Source organism: Bubalus bubalis, chromosome 8 (assembly GCF_019923935.1).
Source record: "Bubalus bubalis isolate 160015118507 breed Murrah chromosome 8, NDDB_SH_1, whole genome shotgun sequence".
In the NCBI taxonomy this organism is placed as follows: Eukaryota; Metazoa; Chordata; class Mammalia; order Artiodactyla; family Bovidae; genus Bubalus; species Bubalus bubalis.
Genome location: NC_059164.1, coordinates 115,395,527 through 115,418,333, shown reverse-complemented (window position 1 = coordinate 115,418,333; position 22,807 = coordinate 115,395,527). Strand labels below are relative to the sequence as shown.

At 48.6% G+C, this 22,807-nt stretch overlaps 1 protein-coding gene across 2 annotated transcripts in view; it reads right to left on the bottom strand.

The window, feature by feature from the left end:
* DPP6 (dipeptidyl peptidase like 6) overlaps positions 1–22,807 on the bottom strand; it is a 1,060,979-nt gene that overhangs the window by 942,339 nt on the left and 95,833 nt on the right. Inside the window, exon 1 of one of the 2 annotated variants that reach the window (XM_025292131.3) lies at positions 12,540–12,670. The exons of the other annotated variant lie outside the window; for it this stretch is intronic. Within the exon in view, the coding sequence (XP_025147916.1) occupies positions 12,540–12,590 (51 nt within the window). The 5' untranslated portion in view covers positions 12,591–12,670. Of the gene's footprint in view, positions 1–12,539; positions 12,671–22,807 lie in introns of those variants that run through there. 2 annotated transcript variants of the gene reach the window in all.

Sequence of the window (22,807 nt, the reverse complement as noted above, 5' to 3'; positions counted from 1 at the left end):
CGCTTGCCGCAACTAGAGAAAGCCGGTGCGCAGCAGTGAAGACCCAGCACAGCCAGCGACAAAAATATATTATAGAAGTCCCCTGAATGCCTCCCAGCTATAACCCTTCCCCCACCGACCACAGGTGATGGTTCTGTGATCTGTACTGTGCGGTCAGAATTCCCTTAATTTTTCTAAAAACATTATCCCACCCGCCAGGGGTTCCATGTCAGCATCGCCTCATGGGGCATTTTAACTTCACCTACTTTGAATCTTATATAAACATAACCACACAGTATGTGTGTATTCTCTCACGCCCGGCTTCTTTTGCTCAGCAGCGTGTTTGAGAAAGTTTCTGTGCTTTCGAGTGTGTGTCCCTCATTTCTGCCCCGTCTGGCACTCCACTGGACCAAATACTGAGGGAATCCTGCGTCCTACCGGTGATGGGGATTTGACCGGTCTCCAGTTCGAGGCTAGCGCAAGCTTTCCGGCCGTCAGCATCCTTGCAGCTGTCCCTGGGTGCACACCTGCAGGCGTTTCTACGCGCACAGGCCCGGGAGCGAGTCAGGGAGTCACAGGGCATGTGCACACATGTGTATCATCCATGTGCAGCTAATGCGAAATCATAGGCACATTTTCAGATTTTCCCCCCCACCACCACCTGTGTATCGGGTTTCCAGTGTCCCCCATTTCTGCCAAAAGGTAAGGTTATAAATCTTTAATAAATGTTCACCTTTCACTGGGTGTTTTCTCACTGTGATTTCAATTTGCCTCCCCCTGGTTACGTTCTTCCCTCCCTTACTAGGAGGTCCAGAGGCAGATAACCTCTCACTAGCATCTAGTACACTTCTCAAGGGAACAGAAAGGTTAAACTTCTGCATTGTTGGAGTGTCTTGTTAGCAGATGACGCTAAACTGCTTCATATTCCTCAAGCAGCAAGCAAGAGATTTGAGGAGGTACTGCCTCCTATCAGTGAGATGGAGATGACCCTCGCTTTGCAAAAGGCTCATTATTGTCATCAAGGATCGCTTCTCTCTTTTCTGTAAGCAACCCTCCAAGCCAGTTTGTGAAGGTCACAGCTTTCTGTCCAGACGTCTGCACCTTCTCCTCCCTGGAGATTTTTTGTAAAAGGTGATGCCTCATTCTGCGGAGAAAGTAGCATCAACATGTACGCCCTCTTAGGTGGAAGACGGACAGCTGGTTGAGAAGGTGGTCCTCTGTGACAACCTGGAGGGGTGGGGGAAGGGAGGGAGGCTCAGGAGCCACGGGGTGTATGTATTATTGTGGTTGATTTGTGTTGTTGTATGGCAGAAGCCAACACAACATTGTAAAAATTAAATATATATGTATATTTAAATGAGGCTTGTAGCTCAGTAGGTAAAGAATCTGCCTGCAACTGCAGGAGACCCAGGTTCAATTCCTGGGTCAGGAAGATCTCCTGGAGAAGGAAATGGCAACCCACTCCAGTATTCTTGCCTAGAGAATCCCGTGGACAGAGCAGCCTGGCAGACTACAGTCCACGGGTTGCAAGAGTCAGACTTGACCTAGCTGCTAAACCACCACCATATATTTAAATAAAATAAATATGATGCTTCATTCTGAAAAGATGGCCTGTGCTGTGCACACCTGAAGGTAATCATAGTTCTGTAAGCTCATTTTAAACAGGTGTAAAATCAACAGCAACAGCAAAACAGGAAGAGACTTGGGGAAGCTGAGAAATGGAAATAAGGTAGCAATGGATGGATAGAAATAAGGAGTCCCTAACAGTTAAGTTTCTAGTCGCTCTGATCACACATAAATAAAAGGAAGGGCATGGAGGTGTTTTTCCTGGAAAAGAGACCACAAAGAAGACACGGGACAGCTGTCTGGAGAGAGGTCAGACTGTTGCTGAAAGCAAAGATTAGACCAGCTTTCCCAGTTCAGAGGCTCCGAGCTGGGACTGCGTGAACTTCCCTGAAGGTAGGTTTCAGGCGAACAGAAGAAACGCCTTGCTCGAACGTGTCAGGGACAGCTGGAGCTGAGTCCCTCCACGAGTTCCAGAAAAGGCTAGAAATCCCACAGGGACAGCGCTTCAGAAGAAGTCTCATTCCAGACGGTTTCTAGGTTCCCTCCCAACATGCAGGCTTTATATTAGGGAGAAAAGGGTTTCTGCAAGAATACATGAAAAGCGAAAGTGTTAGTTGCTCCGCCATGTTCAACTCTTCGTGACCCCGTGGGGTGTAGCCCACCAGGCTCCTCTGTCCATGGGATTCTCCGGGCCAGAATACTGGAGTGGGTACCCATTCCCTTCTCCAGGGGATCTTCCCAACCCAGGGATCGAACCTGGGACTCCTGCATTACAGCCGATTCTTTAACATCTGAGCCCCAGGGAAGCCCACAAGAACTCACATGCCGGGCTACAAAGACCCTGGCCCAGGAGAGTGGAGCTGCTCAATCATCTCTTCCGATCTCAGCAGTTCCAGCCATTAAAAAAAAAAAAAAAATGCTATTTGTCCTGTCCACACAATGAGTGTTCTCATATAATAGACGAGTGCATGTACAGTTACTCTACAGCCTCTAAAGGTGAAAAGCAAACTGTAAGCTATTAGTATAATTAGGTTTGAAACGAAAAAGAGTGAGGATCTGAAAAATACATGCACAATTTACCGTCTCAGGAAGAAGAACTGCACAAAAATCCTATGAGGGAAAGTTTATCAGGACTGGATTTGGCCTGAGATACAGAAATATCTGGAAACCAGTATTTGAGCAGAAAAGCTTGGTTTTCTTTTATAAATAATTACACTTTTTGGAAAATGTGTTAATTCTTTTTTTTTGCCTGAGGATACAGAGTCTAGTCCCTTAATTGAACCCTTTTGTAAGAAAAAGGGAATTTTGACTTGAAGAGCATTAACTCTCATTTTCCAAAAAGGCAGACTGAGAAGGTATAGAAAACTGGCCTAAGGTACATGGAGTCAAGGACGGACCCTACTTGTCCCTTTTCAGCCTCAAGCGTGGGAATCATACGGGGCTGTTAGTCTTCAGGGGTCCCCAGCCCCTGGGATCTGACGCCTGCTGATGTGAGGTGGAGCTGATGGAACAATAAGAGAAATAAAGGGCCCAATAAACGTGCTATGCTTGAACCATCCCGAAACCACCCCTCCTCCGCGTCCCTGGAAACGCTGTCTTCCATGAAACTGGCCCCTGGTGCCAAAAAGGCTGGGACCGCTGCGCTGACACAAGTTCACAGCTGGGCTCCCAGTAAGAGGTTTCACTCCACGCTGTCTACATACAACCGAAATCACAGAAAGAGAAAAGTCATGCGATGGGAGACCGTATCTGCCAATGATGGGACTGACCGGGGCGTCATTTCCAAAATAAACAAACAGCCCGAGCAACAACAACAAAACCCCCCAACAGCCCAAATCACAAAACAAGAACTACCTGAAGCAAAACTATTTGGTACCTACCAGCGGCTGGGGGGCAAAAAAAGAGGAAAATCTTATTTTTCAAATACCATTATCAAGGAGAAAAGCCATCAGCCCCAGTTTCTCCCCCACGGCAAGACCCAGTCACAGCCGGTACGTCGGCCACCAGGTCTCGGGGCTGGACTCGGGCCAGCAGTTCCTTTCTATTTGTCACCGATGAGTAACACCAGCCTGGAAACCAGAGCACCCTCGGCACCGTGATCACAGCGGGGTGATCACAGCGGGGTGACGCTCCCTTCACAGGGAAGAAAGGCAAGCTCCCGAGGTGACTGTGCCCACAGAGCCTGCATCCAGCAAGCCTGCACGCTGCTCATCGGCCGTGCAAGCACTTCCATCTGGGAGGTGCGTGCCTCACACGTGTGTGGGCAGAGACCTCTGCGTGCAGGCACACACACGCGGTTCTGCCTGAGTCATCAAGGCTTGGGTGATGATTGCCCTTGACTTTGTGACTTATTAAGAGGATAAATCGAGGCCATCTATTTTCTCAGCCTATAAACAGTGATGCTACGAGGCTGGCTGGTGAGCTGGAGATGCCACAGAAGCTGGTGCAGAGGGGATTATGTACTAACAAAATATTAATTCTGGCATGAAGGTTACTTTTCCAGCAGGTTCCTGAGGTTGGTACTCAAGAGACAGGCCACCCTGGCTAGGGAGGGAGCTGAAAGGGACTTCAGGCATAGTCAGCTTTTCAAGTTCCCTGATGTTACGCAGGACGAAAGATGGTCCATTGGTCCAGAGGCCACTCAGAAGCTGATGGCAAATCCCGGAATTTCTACGTCCTCTTTGACCCTCCTTGCTCTGCTGGCTCCATGGGTTTAGAATAAATTTTCAGGTGGATCACAAATAACAAGAGTATCTTACAGTCAAAAGGGTTGCTCCCCTCTGGGCATGGAATAAAAAAAAAAGGAGAGGTCAGAGGACTTTCCCGTGGACACTCCCGTGTCCCCATCAGCCCATCCTGAGACGCCCTGCACGCGGCTGTCCCCGCGTCCCTCTGCTTATTCTGGGCTCTCTTCCTGTCTTTCCAGACACTCTGCCTCCTCTACCACCTAGGAAACCAGGCTGTGCCTTTCCACGAACCGTGATGGCGTCTTATAAATGGGGGCATGATTTCCTTAGACTCTGAGGACACAGCGTATTCATAAACTCGCTCCGAAAGCGAGTGCTCTCCGTCTGGACTGCACAGTAACACCCAGGCTGCAACGCAGAGTGACTAGATCAGAATACTGCGTGCTCAACTCTGTGCACATTTGTGTACATGTGCTGCCTGTGTCAGGGCATGTGCACATGTATGATTGGGGTGTGTGTGTATGTGTACATGTGTGTTGGACAGGGTGTGCTTGCGTCTGTTGGGTGTGTATGTGTGTGCTGAGGTGTGAGCTTGTGTGGGTATTGGGGAATGTATGCACCTGTGTGTATGTGTGTGTTGAGTGTGTATACACATGATGTGTATATGTGTTGGAGGGCTGTATGCTTGGTGTGTGGGTATTGGTGTATGTGTATGCATGTGTGTATGTTGTGAGTGTGTACATAGGGTATGCATGTGTGTGTGTACACGTTGTGTGTGCATGTGTGTGTATATGGGTGTATGTATATAGGGTTTGTGTGTACATGTGTGTATAGGATGTGTATGTGTACATAGGGTGTGTGTGTGCATGTGTGTATAGGATGTGTATGTGTACATGGGGTGTGTATATGTATGTGTATAGGATGTGTATGTGTACATAGTGTGTATAGATGTATATGTGTACATAGAGTGTGTACGTATGTGTGTATAGGATGTGTATGTGTACATAGAGTGTGTGTGTACATGTGTGTGTATAGGATGTGTATGTATACATAGGGTGTGTGTATGCATGTGTGTGTAGGATGTGTATGTGTACATGGGGTGTGTATATGTATGTGTATAGGATGTGTATGTGTACATAGTGTGTATAGATGTATATGTGTACATAGAGTGTGTACGTATGTGTGTATAGGATGTGTATGTGTACATAGAGTGTGTGTGTACATGTGTGTGTATAGGATGTGTATGTATACATAGGGTGTGTGTATGCATGTGTGTGTAGGATGTGTATGTATATATAGGATGTTTGTGTACATGTGTGTATAGGATGTGTATGTGTATACAGTGTGTGTACATAGAGTGTGTGTATAGATGTATACGTGTACATAGAGTGTGTATGTGTGTATAGGATGTGTATGTGTATATAGTGTGTGTACATGTGTGTGTATAGGATGTATATGTATACGTAGGGTGTGTGTATGCATGTGTGTGTATAGGACACGTGTGTGTGCTGGGGGTGTGGCGTGACCAGCCTGGAGTGCCGTCAGCAGTCCCTCAGGTCCCTCCGGGGATGTGAACAGGCAGCAAGCCTGGGAGCCTCTGCCCTCACCCCACCGTTCTCGACCTGCCTGCTCAAGGGTCACCTCCCTGCTGAGGGCGTCGTCCCGTCACGCTGAGACTCCCCACCCCAAGCATTCCAGACCTTCCACGTCTCGAATGGAACCCTCTCCCCAGCTTCACCAGAGCCACAGGGACCACGGAGGGTTCCGGCTCGTTCTGTCCAACTCCGACCTCTCAGCTCGCTATCTGCGTGTGTCCCATGGGGTCCGGGACGTGTTCTTCCTTGAGCTCTAAGCTGCGGTCCTGTTAATCCGATAGAACTGGCTCCCAGCACCAAGGGAGGTCACATAGTTTCCTTCTCATTAAATTTGTTTTAAAGTAATGAAGAGAAAAGACAACAACGACCTGGGGTCAATTTATTTACCTCTCCAGATAAAAAAGAGGACAGGGGCAGTAGTTACTGAACTGTGATGTGAGTTACGACAAACACACGGACTTATAACTGCAGCCATCGTTCACAGCTCCCAGAGCCTTGGAACGTCTGGCCCGCAGAACAATGGGGCACCTCCTGTTGCCGTGTTCCGCCGTGTGTCCTCTGCACCTGAAATCACTTTGGAGCTTCAAAGGGAAACGTGTGCGTGTGTGCCAAGTCGCTTCAGTCATGTCCGACTCTTTGTGACCCCATGGGCTGTAGCCCACCAGCTCCTCTGTCCATCGGATGTTCCAGGCAAGAATGCTGGAGTGGGTCACCATGCCCTCCTCCAGGGGACCTTCTAAACCCAAGGATCAAACCCAAGTCTCTTATGTCTCCTACACTGGCAGGCAGGTGCTTTATCACGAGTGCCACCTGGGAAGCCCGAAAGGGAGATGTGCCAAGTCGCTCAGTCGTGTCCAACTCTTTGTGACCCACCCCCTGGACTGTAGCCCACCAGCTCCTCTGTCCATGGGAGTCTCCAGGCAAGAATACTGAAGTGGGGTGCCATTTCCTTATCTTGTAATTCATGACACGCCCCTTTAAAGGACAGCTGAGTTCCTGTTAACGAGGCAACCCTAGGGAATCCCCTAAGGATGGGGCTGGTTTCCAGGAGGCCCCACCTGGATTAGAGGGTGGGAGCTCTGATCTGCCATCCTCTGATCTCCAGGGAGGGGAGGGAAGCTAGAGACTGAATCGGCGGTTGATGGCTAATCAATGCTGCCTACGTGATGGAACCTCAATATAAGCCCCATGAGACAGGGTGTGGGTGGCTTCTGGGCTGCTGAGCCAGGACTTATTTGGGGTGGCAGCACCCCAAACTCCCCAGGGACAGAAGGCCCTGTGTTTGGGACCCTTCCAGACCCGGCCTGGGGGTATCTCTTCACAGGACTCTTCATTTGTATGTTAATATCATTTGTCATACACTGGTCATCCGGTAAGAAAACTGATTTCCTGAGTCTGTGAGCCGTCCTAGTGAATTAATGGAACCAGAGGAGGGGTCCCCTGGAACTTCTGAGCTTAGCCGATCTGGCAGAAGCCCTTCACCTGTGGGACCAGGGGTTTCTCCAGACAGATGGGGTTGCAACTGAGCTGAATTACAGGACACCCAGCCGGTGCCACAGAGCCGCCTCGTGGTGCTGGGGGTTGGGGGGGGGAACCACACACACACATATAGTAATCACAAAGCAAGCATGAACTTCAAACTCATTGTAGTTGTAAGTGGAAGGTACGCTACAAACGGAATTCTCTCTCCTGTTATCTGACGCATTAGAACATGAAGACGTTCTTCAAAGAAAAGAAAAGTACAGCCAAGACCACGGACCTTTCTCATAAAAGTTGTCCATGCTGGGCGTGAAAATGAACACCTGTCTGTTCACCAAACCCCTGGGGGCTCCCGTGCCTAGCACCTGCTCACCAGTGAGTGAAGATACGGTTTTGGAAACGCACCACGAAGTCGCTCAGTCGTGTCCGACTCTTTGTGACTCCATGGACTGTAGCCTACCAGGCTCCTCCGTTCATGGGATTTTCCAGGCAAAAGCACTGGAGTGGACTGCCATTTCCTTCTCCAGGGGATCTTTCCAACCCAGGGATCGAACCTGGGTCTTCTGCATTGCAGACAGATGGTTTACCATCTGAGCTACCAGGGAAGCCAGGGAATAATAAAGGGACTTCAAAACTCAAAAGATGAGCAAGTTTGTAGTAACAGAATTAGGGGCCAGGACAGATCAGAGAAGGGAGGGTAATCATCCAAGTGGAGGAAAAGGCCAACTTGGGTATTTTACACGTCCCAACATGAAGACCCAGCAGTCCATCAAGTGAAGACAGCCCTGTGCATGCTCCACAGCTCTACTCAAGACATTTTATGAAACATCCAGAGCTGAACGTCCCTTTCTGGGTTTAGGAACTTTTTCCTAGAAACCTTAGGACCTTTGTGTATCTTTTATTGGAAGTTAGTGTCTAAATCCTTTCCCAATCCTGTAAATCCTGTAAGAGGTGTGTGTGAAATGGTACCTGCCTCATATTTTCTGGGTATTTTTTTTTTTTTCTGCATAGATGGGATAATCAGCATTTCAAAAGGAGTCTGGTGATGGGGTTGATGACTTTGGGAACGGACCCTGAACAAGTAGTACGAAGTAGGGAAATCCCTGTGTAGATACCACACCCCTGGCATGGATAAAGAGAACTCTCCAAAGCCCGGGGACCTCTGAAACAGTTTTGGAACCCATTTCAAGAAGGTACATTCCTCCCAGGATACAAGCCACCAAGCTCACCTTCGGAACCAACACCACGGCTTTTGTCGCCAGGATGCCAATAGCAGTAAGAAAGCAGGAGTGTTTCTAATCACCCTCAGATAGAGGAAAGATACTGCCCTAGAGGATGCGCCCCTAAAAGTCATCTCACGAGTGTGTGTCCCTGTTCCCCAGGAGGGCGGACAGCAGGGAGACTGTGTGCCATACACGTTCCCGTAACTCATCTGTAAACCTCAAAGCCTTTCCTCTGCTCACCGTGGTTTATTATGCGCAGGCATCAACACTGGAAGGCCATCATGTCTAGCAGGACTGAATCAGTGAGGTATCCACATGGCCCGAATACAGCTCTCACCGCAGGCAATTCTACTCCAGGTTTCCGTCCAACACAGGAACGGGAAGATCGGAAAAGAGCAGAGGCCCATGACATCACAGATGCATTTGGTCAGTGACCAGAGCCCACAGTCAGTGGCCACAGGAAGAACATCCGCTTCCACACATAAGAAATGAATCCCCAGGCTGCAACTTTCATTCAAAAGCAGCACCGTTCAACCATGAGATTTCAGGCATCCCTGTGGCTTGCAGACCTTAGACCTCTGACCCTCATCATCTGTCTTCTGAACCTCCCCTGACACAGCTCTGGTCACCAAGGGTGTGGCCAACCTCATTCACCCCCCATCTGCAGGGCACCAACGCACACCAAGGGAGGGGCACTCTGTCACCCGGGGCATCGGGCAGTCCCTGGGACTTTGATTTTTTTTTTTTCTTTAACCAACCTTTACTCTGTCTCCAGGAAGCAACTCAATGTCTGGGAAAAGCTCACAGAGACAGAGCAGGGCAACTGAGTATGAAGTAATCTCCTCTGGCTAATCAAATTTTCCACTGACCCTAGAGCTCCTGCCAGAGGATCTGCCTTCCTCAAACAGCCCATTTAATTTAAACCATGGTTAAAGAAGTAGGATATCAACAGAGTCATACAGCAAGACTGGGTTGAAAAAAAATGCAAGTCATCCCCCCACCCCATACAAATTTTCAAATGTAGATTATCTGAAAAGACAGTGATTTGAAAGCCTAATTTCTCTTCTGAGTGGAAAACTTTCGATCCCTTTCAAGGGTGTTAAGTTACAGATGAAACGTGGCTTCATTCTCACAATATTAGAAATAAAGTATATGAAAAAGACCATCCTCAAGAATGAAGCTAGAAGTTGTGAGCCATTCCACCCATGTTCTTTCTTTTATTCATTTATTATGCCAAAACGAGACTAGAGGGCATACCAGGGAGTTTGCCTTCCCTTAATCAGCTAACTGTCACCCGCAATAAACTTCTAGAACAACGTGTAAGGAATAAAACGTTCACGAAGATTTTATGGAAATAGATTTTCAATTAAGGATTACAGCACAGCAAAGGCAAGTCAGGTGTCACGGTTCTTGGGAGCAAGAGACCATGGGTCCAGACCATGTGGCCCTTCGCCCATCACCCTGGCAGGACCAAGTGTCTCCCTTTTACACATCACACCTCAGACATGGGTCCAGAGAGCTCTGAGTGCCCGGCCCGGGGGTGCAGTCTGTGTCCCTGTCCCTGAGTGTATCTTGCTGCACAAACAGGGCACCATGCAGCTCGCTGTACCCCTTCCACAGCAGTCACGTGTGCAGCCACTCAACTGTCAGTGACGGAAGAAATCATCCTGTCCTCATCGGGAATGTAAAGTATCACCTGAATCCCAATCAAGCTGCGAGCGCGAAGAATTTGCCAGTCATCGAATCCAGGAGAGGCTGTGATTACCCAGAGTCTTCCACAAACAACTGATGAAAAATTAGGGCTCAGGAAGTCTCAAAACAACGATTTAAGTGCGGCATGATCACTCGAGTAAAGCTGCCTGGATTTAGCTGGAATGTGACATTTCAGAAAAGGCGCAAACCCGACTGCAGAGTCATAATTATCAGTTCAGGAATTGACAGAAGGTGGAAAAGTTGAGCGAGTTTGTGTCTCATTTTCCTCTTAGGCCAACAACCAGATGAGTCTGAAAATATAACCAGTGGCTGTAGGCTTATCTAGACTCAGTTCGACCTGCTCTGACGGCCCTTATGAAAAGCAGACACAGAGGAGGGTGTTCGGTAGGCACCCCGGGGAACAGTCTTGTTCACTGTGTGAGCGAAAGTGAGATCAGTGTTCTCATTCTTTATTTTTCTGAAGTAAATGCAGAGAGAGGGGAGTGGGAGGGAAGTCTTAAAAGTTTTTAATGAAGGTGCCACAAATGCCATATATATGAAGATGGTGCTATGTTACAAGGTTACTGGAAGAAATACTGACTGGACAACAGTTATCAATCAAGCATCATCATTATTATTATCAGCAGGAGGAACCTGAATCTTCTCCCTCGCCGGGGTCCTAAATGTGCAAGTTTTACATTTACATTAAGGCATCGCATAAGAGAGGAATTGTGGGTGTGGGTGGGAATGTAACTGGAAAACAGTACTCCACACACGTTTCTGTCCTGTTTATACATGAAATTATGCAATGGCAAGAACTGGAGTGGGGAAAGGAGGGACACAGATGTATTTTCACAGACAATTAGGTAAGCCTGGGGAGAAACCCAGGCTGATGAAGGTTCAGGAATGAGGGGCTTGTTGTCTGCTGTGTGTGTGGGGGGGGGGGGAGGGGGGTGTCTACAAAACAGTCCCTTCAAACAGTTACTGAGCTCCTCAGGCCGGAAGTCCAGTTCAAAACGCAGGGTGATCGGTCCTCTGCGAGGCAACAGGTGTCTCCCTGTGGGTGTGGTTAAGCCGACTGGGTTCTGGTCCAATTCGAATACATTTTTCATTTCTTGTCTCTTTTTGTTGAACGCAAGACCTTGCAACGGTTCAGTGACTGGGTCCTTCCATACACAGCCCTGCTCCCGCCCCACACCCCTGGGATCCAACCAAGGGGAACCCAGCCCCCGAAGGAATTTCTGCGTTTCCAGCTGTACCTTCAAAGTCTCACAGCGACCCCCGCCTCCGGCCCCTCCCTCACCACCAAGGACCCCGCGGACTAGTCACGTGTGGAAACAGAGCCCCACCTCCGGAGCAGCCACGGCAACCCGGAAAGGGTTAAAACATCAGCCAAATAAACATGCTCACACACAGTTTTCCAGAGAACAAGATGGCAACCTACTGGTCCTCGCCAGGAGGGTCCGGCGCCCTGACCCCCGTGGCTCGCGGCCCGGGGCCGGGATGCAGACGGCAGGGGCTCCAAGGTGGCGCGGGGCCCGGAGCGGTCGGGGGTTGGCGGGGAACGCGGGACAGCGGCGAGCGGGTGTGGGGGGGGGGTCCTCAACTTAGTAAAGTTGTCAAGACTCAGGTGCCCCCTGGCCTGCCGCCTTGAGGTCCCCAGCGGCGCACGGGCCTCCTCGGGGGGCGACGTGCCATCATTATGCTCGCTGGCACCGTCAGCCTTTTTTTTTTTTTTTTTTTTTGCGGGGCGGGGGCGGGTTACCGTTGTCACACCCGGGAGCAGGGCCCCGCCCAGCCGGCAGCCGCGGGAGCCGAGAGACAGGCGCCGGCCCCGGGTGAGCCACAGGCTTCGCGGACCCCAACAGGTCCCGGGCTCCTGGATCGCAGCCCTGAGGCCGGCGCGGGCATCCGGGCCAGGCGGTCCTGCCCTGGCCTCGGCGATCCCGCTGTCTGTGGGTCCCCCCACTGCCACCACCACCACCTCGACACGGCCCCGGAGGTCCACCCCGAGCTGGAACTGACGCGCGGCCGGCGGGGGGCTGCTCCGCCGCCCCTTCCCCACCGCGCACAGCCCGCCCTCGCCCTGGACCCCGAGCCACCTGTCTAAAGCACAGGGACGCAGGGCCGTAAAGTTGCAATTTGCAAACAAGCGGCAGATGCACCGCACCCGGGCGGCCGCCGCTGGGGGGTTCCGGTGGGATCTGGCGGTGGCGCACAGGGTCGCGGTCAGTCCCGGGGGTGCCGCGCTCGTCCCCAGTACTGGTCCCCCGGTGCCGGTCCTCCCGGCCACGCGCGCCTCGCCCACCAGCACTCACCATTACGTTCCCTTGCATTTTAGCCGTCTTAATCATCGCCTTCTCCTTCATTTTGCCCCAAGTCTGAACCCGACTTCTGGCCCGGAGAAGAGTAACTTAATCCATTGTCTCGCTGATGATTAAAGTAGAGATTGGACCGGCCGAGGACTGGGTGGAGTTGGCTTTTGAAGGAAGAAAAAAAAAAAATCTTGCAGCGCTTCGGCGTCCCCCTTCCGCCACCCTGTCCCTCTCCACTCCCGGGCGGATCACAATAGCAATCAACTCTTTTCGGCCGCCGCTTGGAAAGAAAAATTAAAAAGACGGAGAAGAGGGTGTGGGGGTGTTGCTGCTTTCAACAAAAGCCGGCGGGCCCGGGGAGCGGGGGCGCGAGGAAAGAGGCTGCGAGGCGCGGGGCCAGCTCGACAGCCTGCGTGTCCGGCGGGCCGGCCGGCCGAGCTTCGCCAGCGACAGCGGCTGGCGCGACTCGCGGGGCGCACGCGGGGACCCTGGGCGGCGCGGCCCGCGGGGGGGAATCCTCGGCGGGGGCCAGGCGCCGGGCGCCGCACTGGTCCCTAAGGGCGGGGACCCCGGCGAGCCGGCGGCGACCACAGTGCGGGCGGGCCCTTGTGTGTGTATATCTGTGTGTGTGTGTGTGTGTGTGTGTGTGTGTGTGTGTGTTGTGTGTGCGCGCGCGCGCGTCCACACAAGGCTGCGCTGCTTGAACCCGGCTGGACCAGGATGCTTCAAGCCGCAGCAAGGTTAAGCGAGCCGAACCTTCTGGGTAGAACCGGAGCCTCCCGAAGCACCCCTCCCGGGTACACGCCCCCTCCCCGCGGGCCCAGTGTGCGCGGCGCACGCTCGCTGGGTTTTTACAAACAGGCACCGCCGCCTGCCGCCCGGCGTGAGCGCAAGATCGGCTGAGACCACCTCCCGGCTGCGCCCCCCAGAGGGAAGGGAGAGGCCGGGCACAGCCGGGCGCCGCCTAGCACTTCGGTGGCTCAGGCGAGGCGCGGGAAGCAGTGCGCTCATAAATATTGTTGTTTCGGGTTACCATGGGACGCACGGAGCGTCTCCATGGTTTCAGCGATGATCTGCGTCCGAATCTGCCGCCGCGGCGGGTCCAGGGCCCCGGGAACCTCGCTGGGCGGCGGCACTCGCGGCGCCGGCCGGCTCTGCGCCGGCTCACCTGGCTTCCCGGGCTCCGCTATCTCCCCCAGCTCTGGCCTCCGCCCCAGCCGTGGCCCCTCGGGCGCCTTTGTTTCTGGATCTGATCCCGCCGGCTTCCCACACTCCAGCCTCGCGCCAAAGGGTCTGCCTGGCCCCCTAAGCCCCCACCGCAGCTCTGACCCACCTCCCTCCACCCCCACCCCCACCCCCAGTCTTCACCCCAAGCGGCGGGTTGCCTGCTGATCGCGCCGGGTGTTCCCTGGTCACCACCCCAGGCCGCTCCCGGGAGGCCGTAACAGTTCCCAGACGCGGCTTAGCTCCCTGGACCACACGGGGACGCGCGCTCCCGAGAGCACGCACGCCAAGAGGGGTCAAATTCAAATACTGCCAACCCAGGCCGCTAGGAAGAGCACGAGGGATGCTCCCAGCGCCGCCGCTTCCCTCCTCCACCGAGGATCAGGCCACCGCAGAAACTGGACTGGAGCTGTTTCAACCGACATCAGCGCATCAGGCTTGAACTCAGTGATTGTGTGTGTGTGTGTGTGTGTGTGTGTACACGTCCTCGCCTGGGGGGTGAGTGGGGGGTGAGTGGGGGGTGGGATGCGAAGCTGGGAGGGATTTGAGAAACCTTTCCATTTCTTTATATTCATAAAAAATAGCATGTAAGAATGAACAAGAGCCCGGTTTTCAACGCACACTCGGAAAATTATGAGCAATTACTACCGTAATCATATGCAAATTACTCACAATGCCTGCATATATGAAACATTATATATAAGCATTATATATATACACACACACACACATATAGTAGGCATATACAAGCACATACAAGCAGTTGGTTTACAGGTTAAAAAGACTCGTAACTAATGATTTGTCGTAAAAGATAAGTGGAAGAAATAGGTGAAACAAAGCTGAATTGAAAAGCAGAGTTTAAAGGAACCTGGATTAGGATTTGCCTGAAAGTGGCAGGCATAACACTTTTTTTTAGGTTTAAGAAGCTCTCTCCTATGTTAGGATTCTTAATGACAGCTTTTCTCTAAAAATGAACATGGGCACAGATCATCCTTGTACTCTTGACATTAAACCCAGCTTAATGTGGACAAAATTATTGCCAGTCTAAAATTCTGTTTTAAGCGACATTAAGATGGTTCTTTCTCCTCTTTATTTGAAATGGCATTAATACCTTCAGAATCTTCTTCCCTCTCTTTCCCACCAAAACTGCTCCCTCAAAACCTGGCTTTTCCCATCCCATCCCATGTTGGAGTATGGAAAGAAAATTAAGAAAATGAGACAGAAATATTTTTAAATGGAGGTATAACTGACATATCACACTATGTCTGTTTCAGGTGTGCAAGGTAGTGATTCGATATTTGTAAACACTGTGAAATGATCATCACAAGAGTTAGTTAGCATCCATCACCACACCTAATTTTTTTTCTTGTGGTAAGGACTTTTTAAGATCTAGCCTCTTAGCAACTTTCAAATATGCAATTCAGTACTATTAACCACAGTTACCATGTATCCATCATATTCCCATGACATTTCATAACTGGAAAAGTGAACGTCGCTCAGTCGTGTCAGACTCTTCGAGACCCCATGGACTATACAGTCCATGGAATTCTCCAGGCCAGAATACTGGAGTAAGTAGCCTTTCCCTTCTCCAGGGGATCTTCCGAGCCCTAGGATTGAATCCAGGTCTCCTGCATTGTGGGTGGATTCTTTACCAGCTGAGCCACAGGGGAAGCCTGAAGGATAACCTGGGCTCCTCTGGTATTTGAACCCGGGACCCTCTCACACCCAAAGCAAGAATCATACCCCTAGACAGTGAGTCACCCCCGTGAGGGCTTTCTCAACACTTCCTCCATAACTGGAAGCTTGTCCTTTTTGACTGCCTTCACCCATTTCTCCTTGCACTCCTGACCTTGTAATCAATCTATTTTCTGTATCTATGAGCTATGAGAAGGGAATGGCAACCCACTCCAGTATTCTTGCCTGGAGAATCCCACAGACAGAAGAGCCTGGTGGGCTACAGTCCATGGGGTCACAAAGAGTCAGGTACAACTGAGTGACTAACGCTGTGAGCCTGGTCTTCATTTTGCTTTGTTTTTCAGATTCCACATATAAGTGACAACATGCAATACTTGTTTTTCTATGTCTGACTTATTTCAATTAGCATAATGGCCTCAAGGTCCATCTATGTCATTACAAATAGCAAGATTTCACTCTTTATGGTTGAGGGGAGGCTTCCCAGGTGGAACAGTGGTAAAGAGATGCCTGCCAATGCAAGATACCGGAGTTTGATTCCTGGGTGGGAAAGATCCCCTGGAGAAGGAAATGGCTGCTGCTGCTGCTGCTAAGTCGCTTCAGTCGTGTCCGATTCTGTGCGACCCCATAGACGGCAGCCCACCAGGCTCCCCCGTCCCTGGGATTCTCCAGGCAAGAACACTGGAGTGGGTTGCCATTTCCTTCTCCAATGCATGAAAGTGAAAAGTGAAAGTGAAGTCACTCAGTCGTGTCCGACCCTCAGCGACCCCATGGACTGCAGCCCACCAGGCTCCTCTGTCCATGGGATTTTCCAGGCAAGAGTACTGGAGTGGGGTGCCATTGCCTTCTCAGGAAATGGCAACCCACTCCAATATTCTTGCCTGGAAAATTCCACAGACAAGAGGAGCCTGGTGGGCCACAGCCACGGGGTCACAAAGAGTCAGACATGGCTGAGTGACTGAGCACACTGGCATGATAGTCCATTCTGTCCGTCAGTGGACACATGTTGTTCCCGTATCTTGGCTACTGTAAATGATGCTTAAATGAACATGACTGTGCATATGTCTTTTGAAGTTAGTGTTTTTGTTTCCTTGTGACAAATACCCAGAAATGAAATTTCTAGATCATATGGTGGTTCCATTGTTAGTTTTTTTAGGAAGCTCTATACTTTTCTTTTTCATAGTGGCTGCACCAGTATAGGGCTTCCCTCATAGCTCAGTTGGTAAAGAATCCGCCTGCAATGCAGGAGACCCCAGTTCGATTGCTGGGTCAGGAAGATCTCCTGGAGACAGGATAGGCTACTCACTCCAGTATTCTTGGGCTTCCCTGGTGGTTCAGTTGGTAAAAATTCCGCCTGTAATGCAGGAGACCCCAGTTCAACTCCTGGGTTGGGAAGATCCTCTGGAGAAGTGATAGGCTACCCACTCCAGTATTCTTGGGCTTTTCTCACAAACATTGCACAAGGGTTCTCTTTTCTCCACATCCTCACCAACATTTGTTATTTCTTATCTTTTTATAATAACCATTCTAACATATATGAGGTGATATCACTGTGGTTTTGATCTGTAGCTCCCTGATGATTAGTTGACCATTTGAATGTATTCTTTGGAAAAATATCTATTCAGGTCCTCTACCATGTTGTAATCAGGTTGTTTGTTTATTTGATATTAAGGTGTATGATTTCTCGCTATATTTTGGATGTTAGTCCTTTATCAGATAATATGAGTTACAAATGTTTTCTCCCATCTGGCAGTCTGCCTTTTCATTTTGCTGACTGTCCGCTCTGCTGTGAAGAAGCTTTTCAGTTTGACGTAATTACCACTTCTTTACTTTTACTTTTGTTGCCTTTGGTTTTCAGGTCAAATCCAAAAAAAACCTATTACCAAGCCCCGTGTCATTTATGTTTTCTTCTAGGAGTTTTATGGTTTCAGGTCTTACATTCACATCTTGAATGCACGGTGAGTTAATTTTTGTGTATGGTGTAAAATACTGGCCCAGTTTCATTCTTTCATGTATGAGCATCTGGTTTTCCCAGCAAAACTTATTAGACAGAGCTCTCCATTCTGTTTCATTGATCTATGTCTGTTTTTCTGCCAATGCCATACTGTTTGGATTACTAGAGCTTTGTAATAAAGTCAGGGGTTATGATGTCTCCAGATTTGTTCTTCTTTCTCAAGATTGCTTTGGTTATTTAGGGCTGGCCTTCTTTGATTCCATACAAATGTTAGGATTGCTCAGTTTCTGTGGAAAATGCCATAGGAACTTTGACAGGGATTATACTGCATCTGTAGACTGCTTTGGGTGGTATGGACATTTTAACCATATTAATTCTTCCAACCCATGCACACAGAATACATTCCTATTTATTTGTGTCTTCTTCAATTTCCTTCATTAATGTCTGATAGGTTTCAGGGTACAAGTCTATCACCTCCTTGGTTAAATTTATTCATAGGTATAGAACAAAATTTTTTAACCTATCATTTTCCTAACTTCCTTTAAATTATCTCTGAAAATGGAAAGTGGGATAATATGGATTAAATGTTAAATTAATAGATAAATAATTCTGCTAGAAGACAATGTTTTTCCTAACACCCAACCAACAGTATCAGCCAAAACTACTTGCTTGGCACACCTGCGTTCTCTATTCCTGCCTAGCCTCTGGCAGAAAGGCCTACAGAAAAGACAGGGCTAAAAGCAGGCATAAAGAGGAGACATGGTACGGAATAAAAGCAAAGCAACTCTGAATGTTCAGCAGTGACTGTTCAGTCTTTGCGATTCATCTAGCCTTTGACTTAAGCAACACTGAAGAAAAAAAAAAGAATGAAGATAGATAAAGCAGAGTCTGGGAGAAAGAAAGAAACCAAGAATATGAGGGGAAATGCTTGAAATGGAGGAGGCTCAACTGTCATATTTTGGGATATTAAATATTCTGAGAAAATTAGATTAGAAATATCTGAAGATGGCGCTGACATCAGAACCCCTCTCCTCACCCTCACCTTCAAAATGTTTTTTTCCTCTGCTGAATTTATGAACATGGGATGCAAATGTGGTCCTATATTTATCAGTAAGTGCTGGGCCATCTCTCCAGTTTTTGCAGTTGTATTTCCAGGTGTTTTTTTTTTTTTTTCCTAATCTGTGAGAAGAGCATATTATCTCATAGTTTGGTGAAAATACTACGGTGATAGTATTCTGTTAGTTTTCAGCAGATAGGATCTGCCATGCTCCGAGGCACCCACACCCCATGGACAGTATTTTGCTACGTGTGGACCCACGGACATTATTTAACTCCAACAGGCTGTCTCCAAACCTGCTACCTCAGAGCCATTGTTTTGTCCATCCTTCTGCTCCATCCTTAATGTACGTATTGCTGGCATCAGAGACTGCTTCGACTAAAGCAGCTTTGACTTAAGTTGAGGCTTTGGGCACAATGTCCAGTTTCACATTTGACACCAGGTAATATTTACAACAGAAGAACAGATCCATCGTATCATTCTATCAGTGTTCATGTCTTGTGACTTATTACTAGAAGTTTAACTTTGGCGAGGTGAATTTTCCCCGTAAGGAAATGCAACATGTGAAATTCCTTATGTATAAAAGTGAAAGTCAAGGTAACTTTGAGTTATCCAGAAAAACAGAATATACGTGTGTGTGTGTGTGTGTGTGTGTGTATGCATGACTTCTCAGGTGATACAGTGATAAAAAATCCACATGCCAATGCAGAAGGCACAAGAGATGCAGGTTCAATCCCTGTCTTGGGAAGATCCCCTGGAGCAGGAAATGGCAACGTGCTCCAGTGTTCTTGCCTGGGAATCCCATGGACAGAGGAGCCTGGTGGCTACAATTCATGCAGAGTCAAACATGACTGAGCAACTGAGCACACACATGCATGCACACACACACACACACACACATACCCTATGGGTTTCCCTGGTAGCTCAGCTCATAAAGAACCCGCCTGCAATGCAGGAGACCCTGGTTCAATTCCTGGGTTGAGAAGATCCCCCAGAGAAGGCATAGGCTACCCACTGTAGTATTCTTGGGCTTCACTGGTGGCTCAGATGGTAAAGAATCCACCTGCAATGTGGAAGACCTGGGTGGGTAAGATCCCCTGGAGGAGGGCATGGCAACCCACTCCAGTATTCTTGCCTGGAGCATCCCCATGAACAGAGGAGCCCGGTGGGCTACAGTCCATGATGTCATAAAGAGTTGGACATGTCTGAGCAATTAAGCACATATATTCTATAATGCATAAATTTATATATGTATACATATAATTATATGTAAATACATATAGATGTATATATTTATATATTATCATATATAAATATATATATGTATATAATTTAATGTATTGTAAGAGACTGGTTCACATGGAGGCTGTCAAGTCCTGAAATCTAGGGTCGGTACACTGGAGACCCAGAAGAAACAGTTGTCTAAGTTCCACTCCAAAAGTCAACAGACTCAGGACTCAAGAAAAGTTAATGTTTCAGTGTGAGTCTGAATGCAGGAAAAAGCTGATGTCCCATCCCAGTGCAGTCAGGGAAGGGCTCCCGCTTTCTCAGCCTTTCTGGTCTATTCGTGTCTTCAACTGACTGCATGAGGCCCACACACGTTAAGGAGGGCAATCTGCTTTACCCTGTCTACTGATTCAAATGTTAAAGTCATCAAAAAAAAAAAACAAACAAACAAACCATACCCTCACAGAAACATCCAGAATCATGTCTGAACAAACATATGGATACCCCATGGCCCAGGCAAGTTGACTGGTAAACCTAACCATCACTGTGCATAGGAAAAGGGTGATTGTTTTCATCACAAACTAGTCCTTACCCACAGCTTAATTCATTACTGACGCTCTTTAAAATGTGAGCGTTCTTACTATATTGAAAACACCATTCATCCTATATACTTTGATTTCCCCATACATTTTCAGGAAGATATCTTCTGAAAAAAAATGTGATCTGCCAATATTTATTTTAAAAATTGCACAAGAATGGTAACAATGGTTTAGAGAAAACATTTAGAAATTAAACATATTAACTTCACATATGTAGTAACAGCATTATGCCAAACACAGTGATTGTAATATAGAAAACATTCTTTATCCTCAAGGATTTCACAGGGTCAAGTGGGAGACATCAAAATTAATAATATTAACAACAAAATTAAGAACATAAGTAATAAGTCTTGTGGAGTGTTTAGGCAAATATCAGAGAAAATTAAAACAAATGGTGACATCTGAAACACACCTCAAAGAAAGACATAAATACAGCAATCAGAGAATCATGGAAGCAGGGCAAAGGAGGACCAGCAGAGGGGCTTCATGCATCGTCCAGCAGCAGCACAACAGAAGCAGGGGTGGATGAGGGAGACACGGTGGACAGGCACTCTGAGGTCAGCAGTGGTAGTCCTGAGCCAACTCCTCTGAGAGGTGGAGTGACAAGGCTACAGCCCCCATGTGGTAAATGACGCAGAGATCCATGTCTTAAAAACGAATGTCTTCTCACAGAAACAGCCTGAATGTCCGCTGACAGAGGAGTGGAAACAGACGAGGTGGTACATACACACGATGGAATATTACTCAGCCAGGAAAAGGAAATAATGCCATTTGCAGCAACATGGATGGACCTAGAGATGGTCATGCTGAGTGAGATAAGTCAGACAGAGAAGGAGAGATAGCCTATGACATCCTTTACATGTGGGATCTAAAAAGAAATGATACAAATGAACTTATTTACAAAACAGTGAAAGACTCACAGAGGTAGAGAAGGAACTTACAGCGATCAGGAAGGAAGGATGGGGGGAAGGGACAGTTAGGGAATGTGGGATGGACAGGTACACTCTGCTATATTTAAAATGATAACCAACAAGGTCCTATTGTACAGCACAGGGAACTCTGCTCAATGTTATGCAGCAGCCTGGATGGGAGGGGCTTTTGGGGGAGAATGGATACGTGTATATGGATGGCTGGATCCCTTCGTTGTTCACCTGAAGCTATCACAACATTGTTAATCAGCTATAACCCAATCCAAATTAAAAAGCTAAAATATAATGAATGTCTTCTCCTTCAAGCTGGGCTCCAAGGGCAAAGAGCCCAGGCCACCGGGCAGCTCGTGCATGAACTCTGAGTAAAACAATAAAGATATGGACGGTGTGGCAGGGAGTCAGGATGAGTCACATGTGCATCCCTGATGTAAACCCAGTAGGACTCATGTCAGCCCTGCTTGCATCTGACATTTCTCAACTGTTCCTTCACAACCATGCCCTGGCACATCACCAAGAGATGGAGACAAAATCTGGCATCAACTCAGTGATAAATGCAACATTAAAATTGCTATGTTGGACACTGTAAGTCAACTCTACTTCAATAGAAAATGTTTAAAGTTTAAAAATAAATAAATAAATAAATTTCTCAGTGGTAAAGAATCCTCCTGCCAATGCAGGAGACTGCGGGAGACGTGAGTCTGATCCCTGGGTTAGGGAGATCTCCTGGAGGAGGAAATGGCAACCCATTCCAGTATTCTTGCCTGGAAAAATCTCATGGATAGAGGAGCCTGGCAGGCTGTGGGGTTGCAAAGAGTCCGACACAGCTTAGCGACCAAGCGTGAGGACACTGCTTAAGCAGTTAGCCTTTCTTACCGCTACAGTAGTCCTTATAACAACTTATCTTCTGTATTTATTTGCATGTCAGCTTCCCTGTTCCAAATACAGGGCATGTGCTGTCTTGGTTCTCTTTGTGTCCTCAAACTCTCAGACTGTGATGGGACTTTGTTCAGGGACTTCCCTGGTGGTCCAGTGGTTAAGAATCTGCCTTGCAATGCAGGCGACAGGAGTTCAATCCCTGGTCGGGGAGCCAGGATCCTGCGTGGATCCAGTGGATCAACTAAGCCCACGCACAAACACTGAAGCCAGGCACCACAACTAGGAAGTCCACGCGCCACAAGGAGAGATCCTGCATTGCCCCCACGGAGATCCCACAGGCCGCATCTCACGCCCGACACAGCCAAGCACATGAATAACCACAGAAAAGAGTGCGTGTTCAATGTACACGTCGTGAACAAATGGGTCAATGAAGGGCAACATGTGCTGCTTTTCTTCCCACTGCACACGCAGGCAAGAACTGACACCACAGCATTTCAATATCTTTCCCGAACCTAGTACATTACTCGACTGATGAAAAAGATGTCAGAGACAACTCTAGTGTGTTTGTAAGTGAAGTGAAAGTGTTAGTCGCTCAGTCGTGTCCAACTCTTTGCAACCCCATGGACTGTAGCCCACCAGGCGCCGTGGAATTTTCCAGGAAAGAATATTGGAGTGGGTTGCCATGTCCTCCTCCAGGGAGTGTGTTTGCAAAT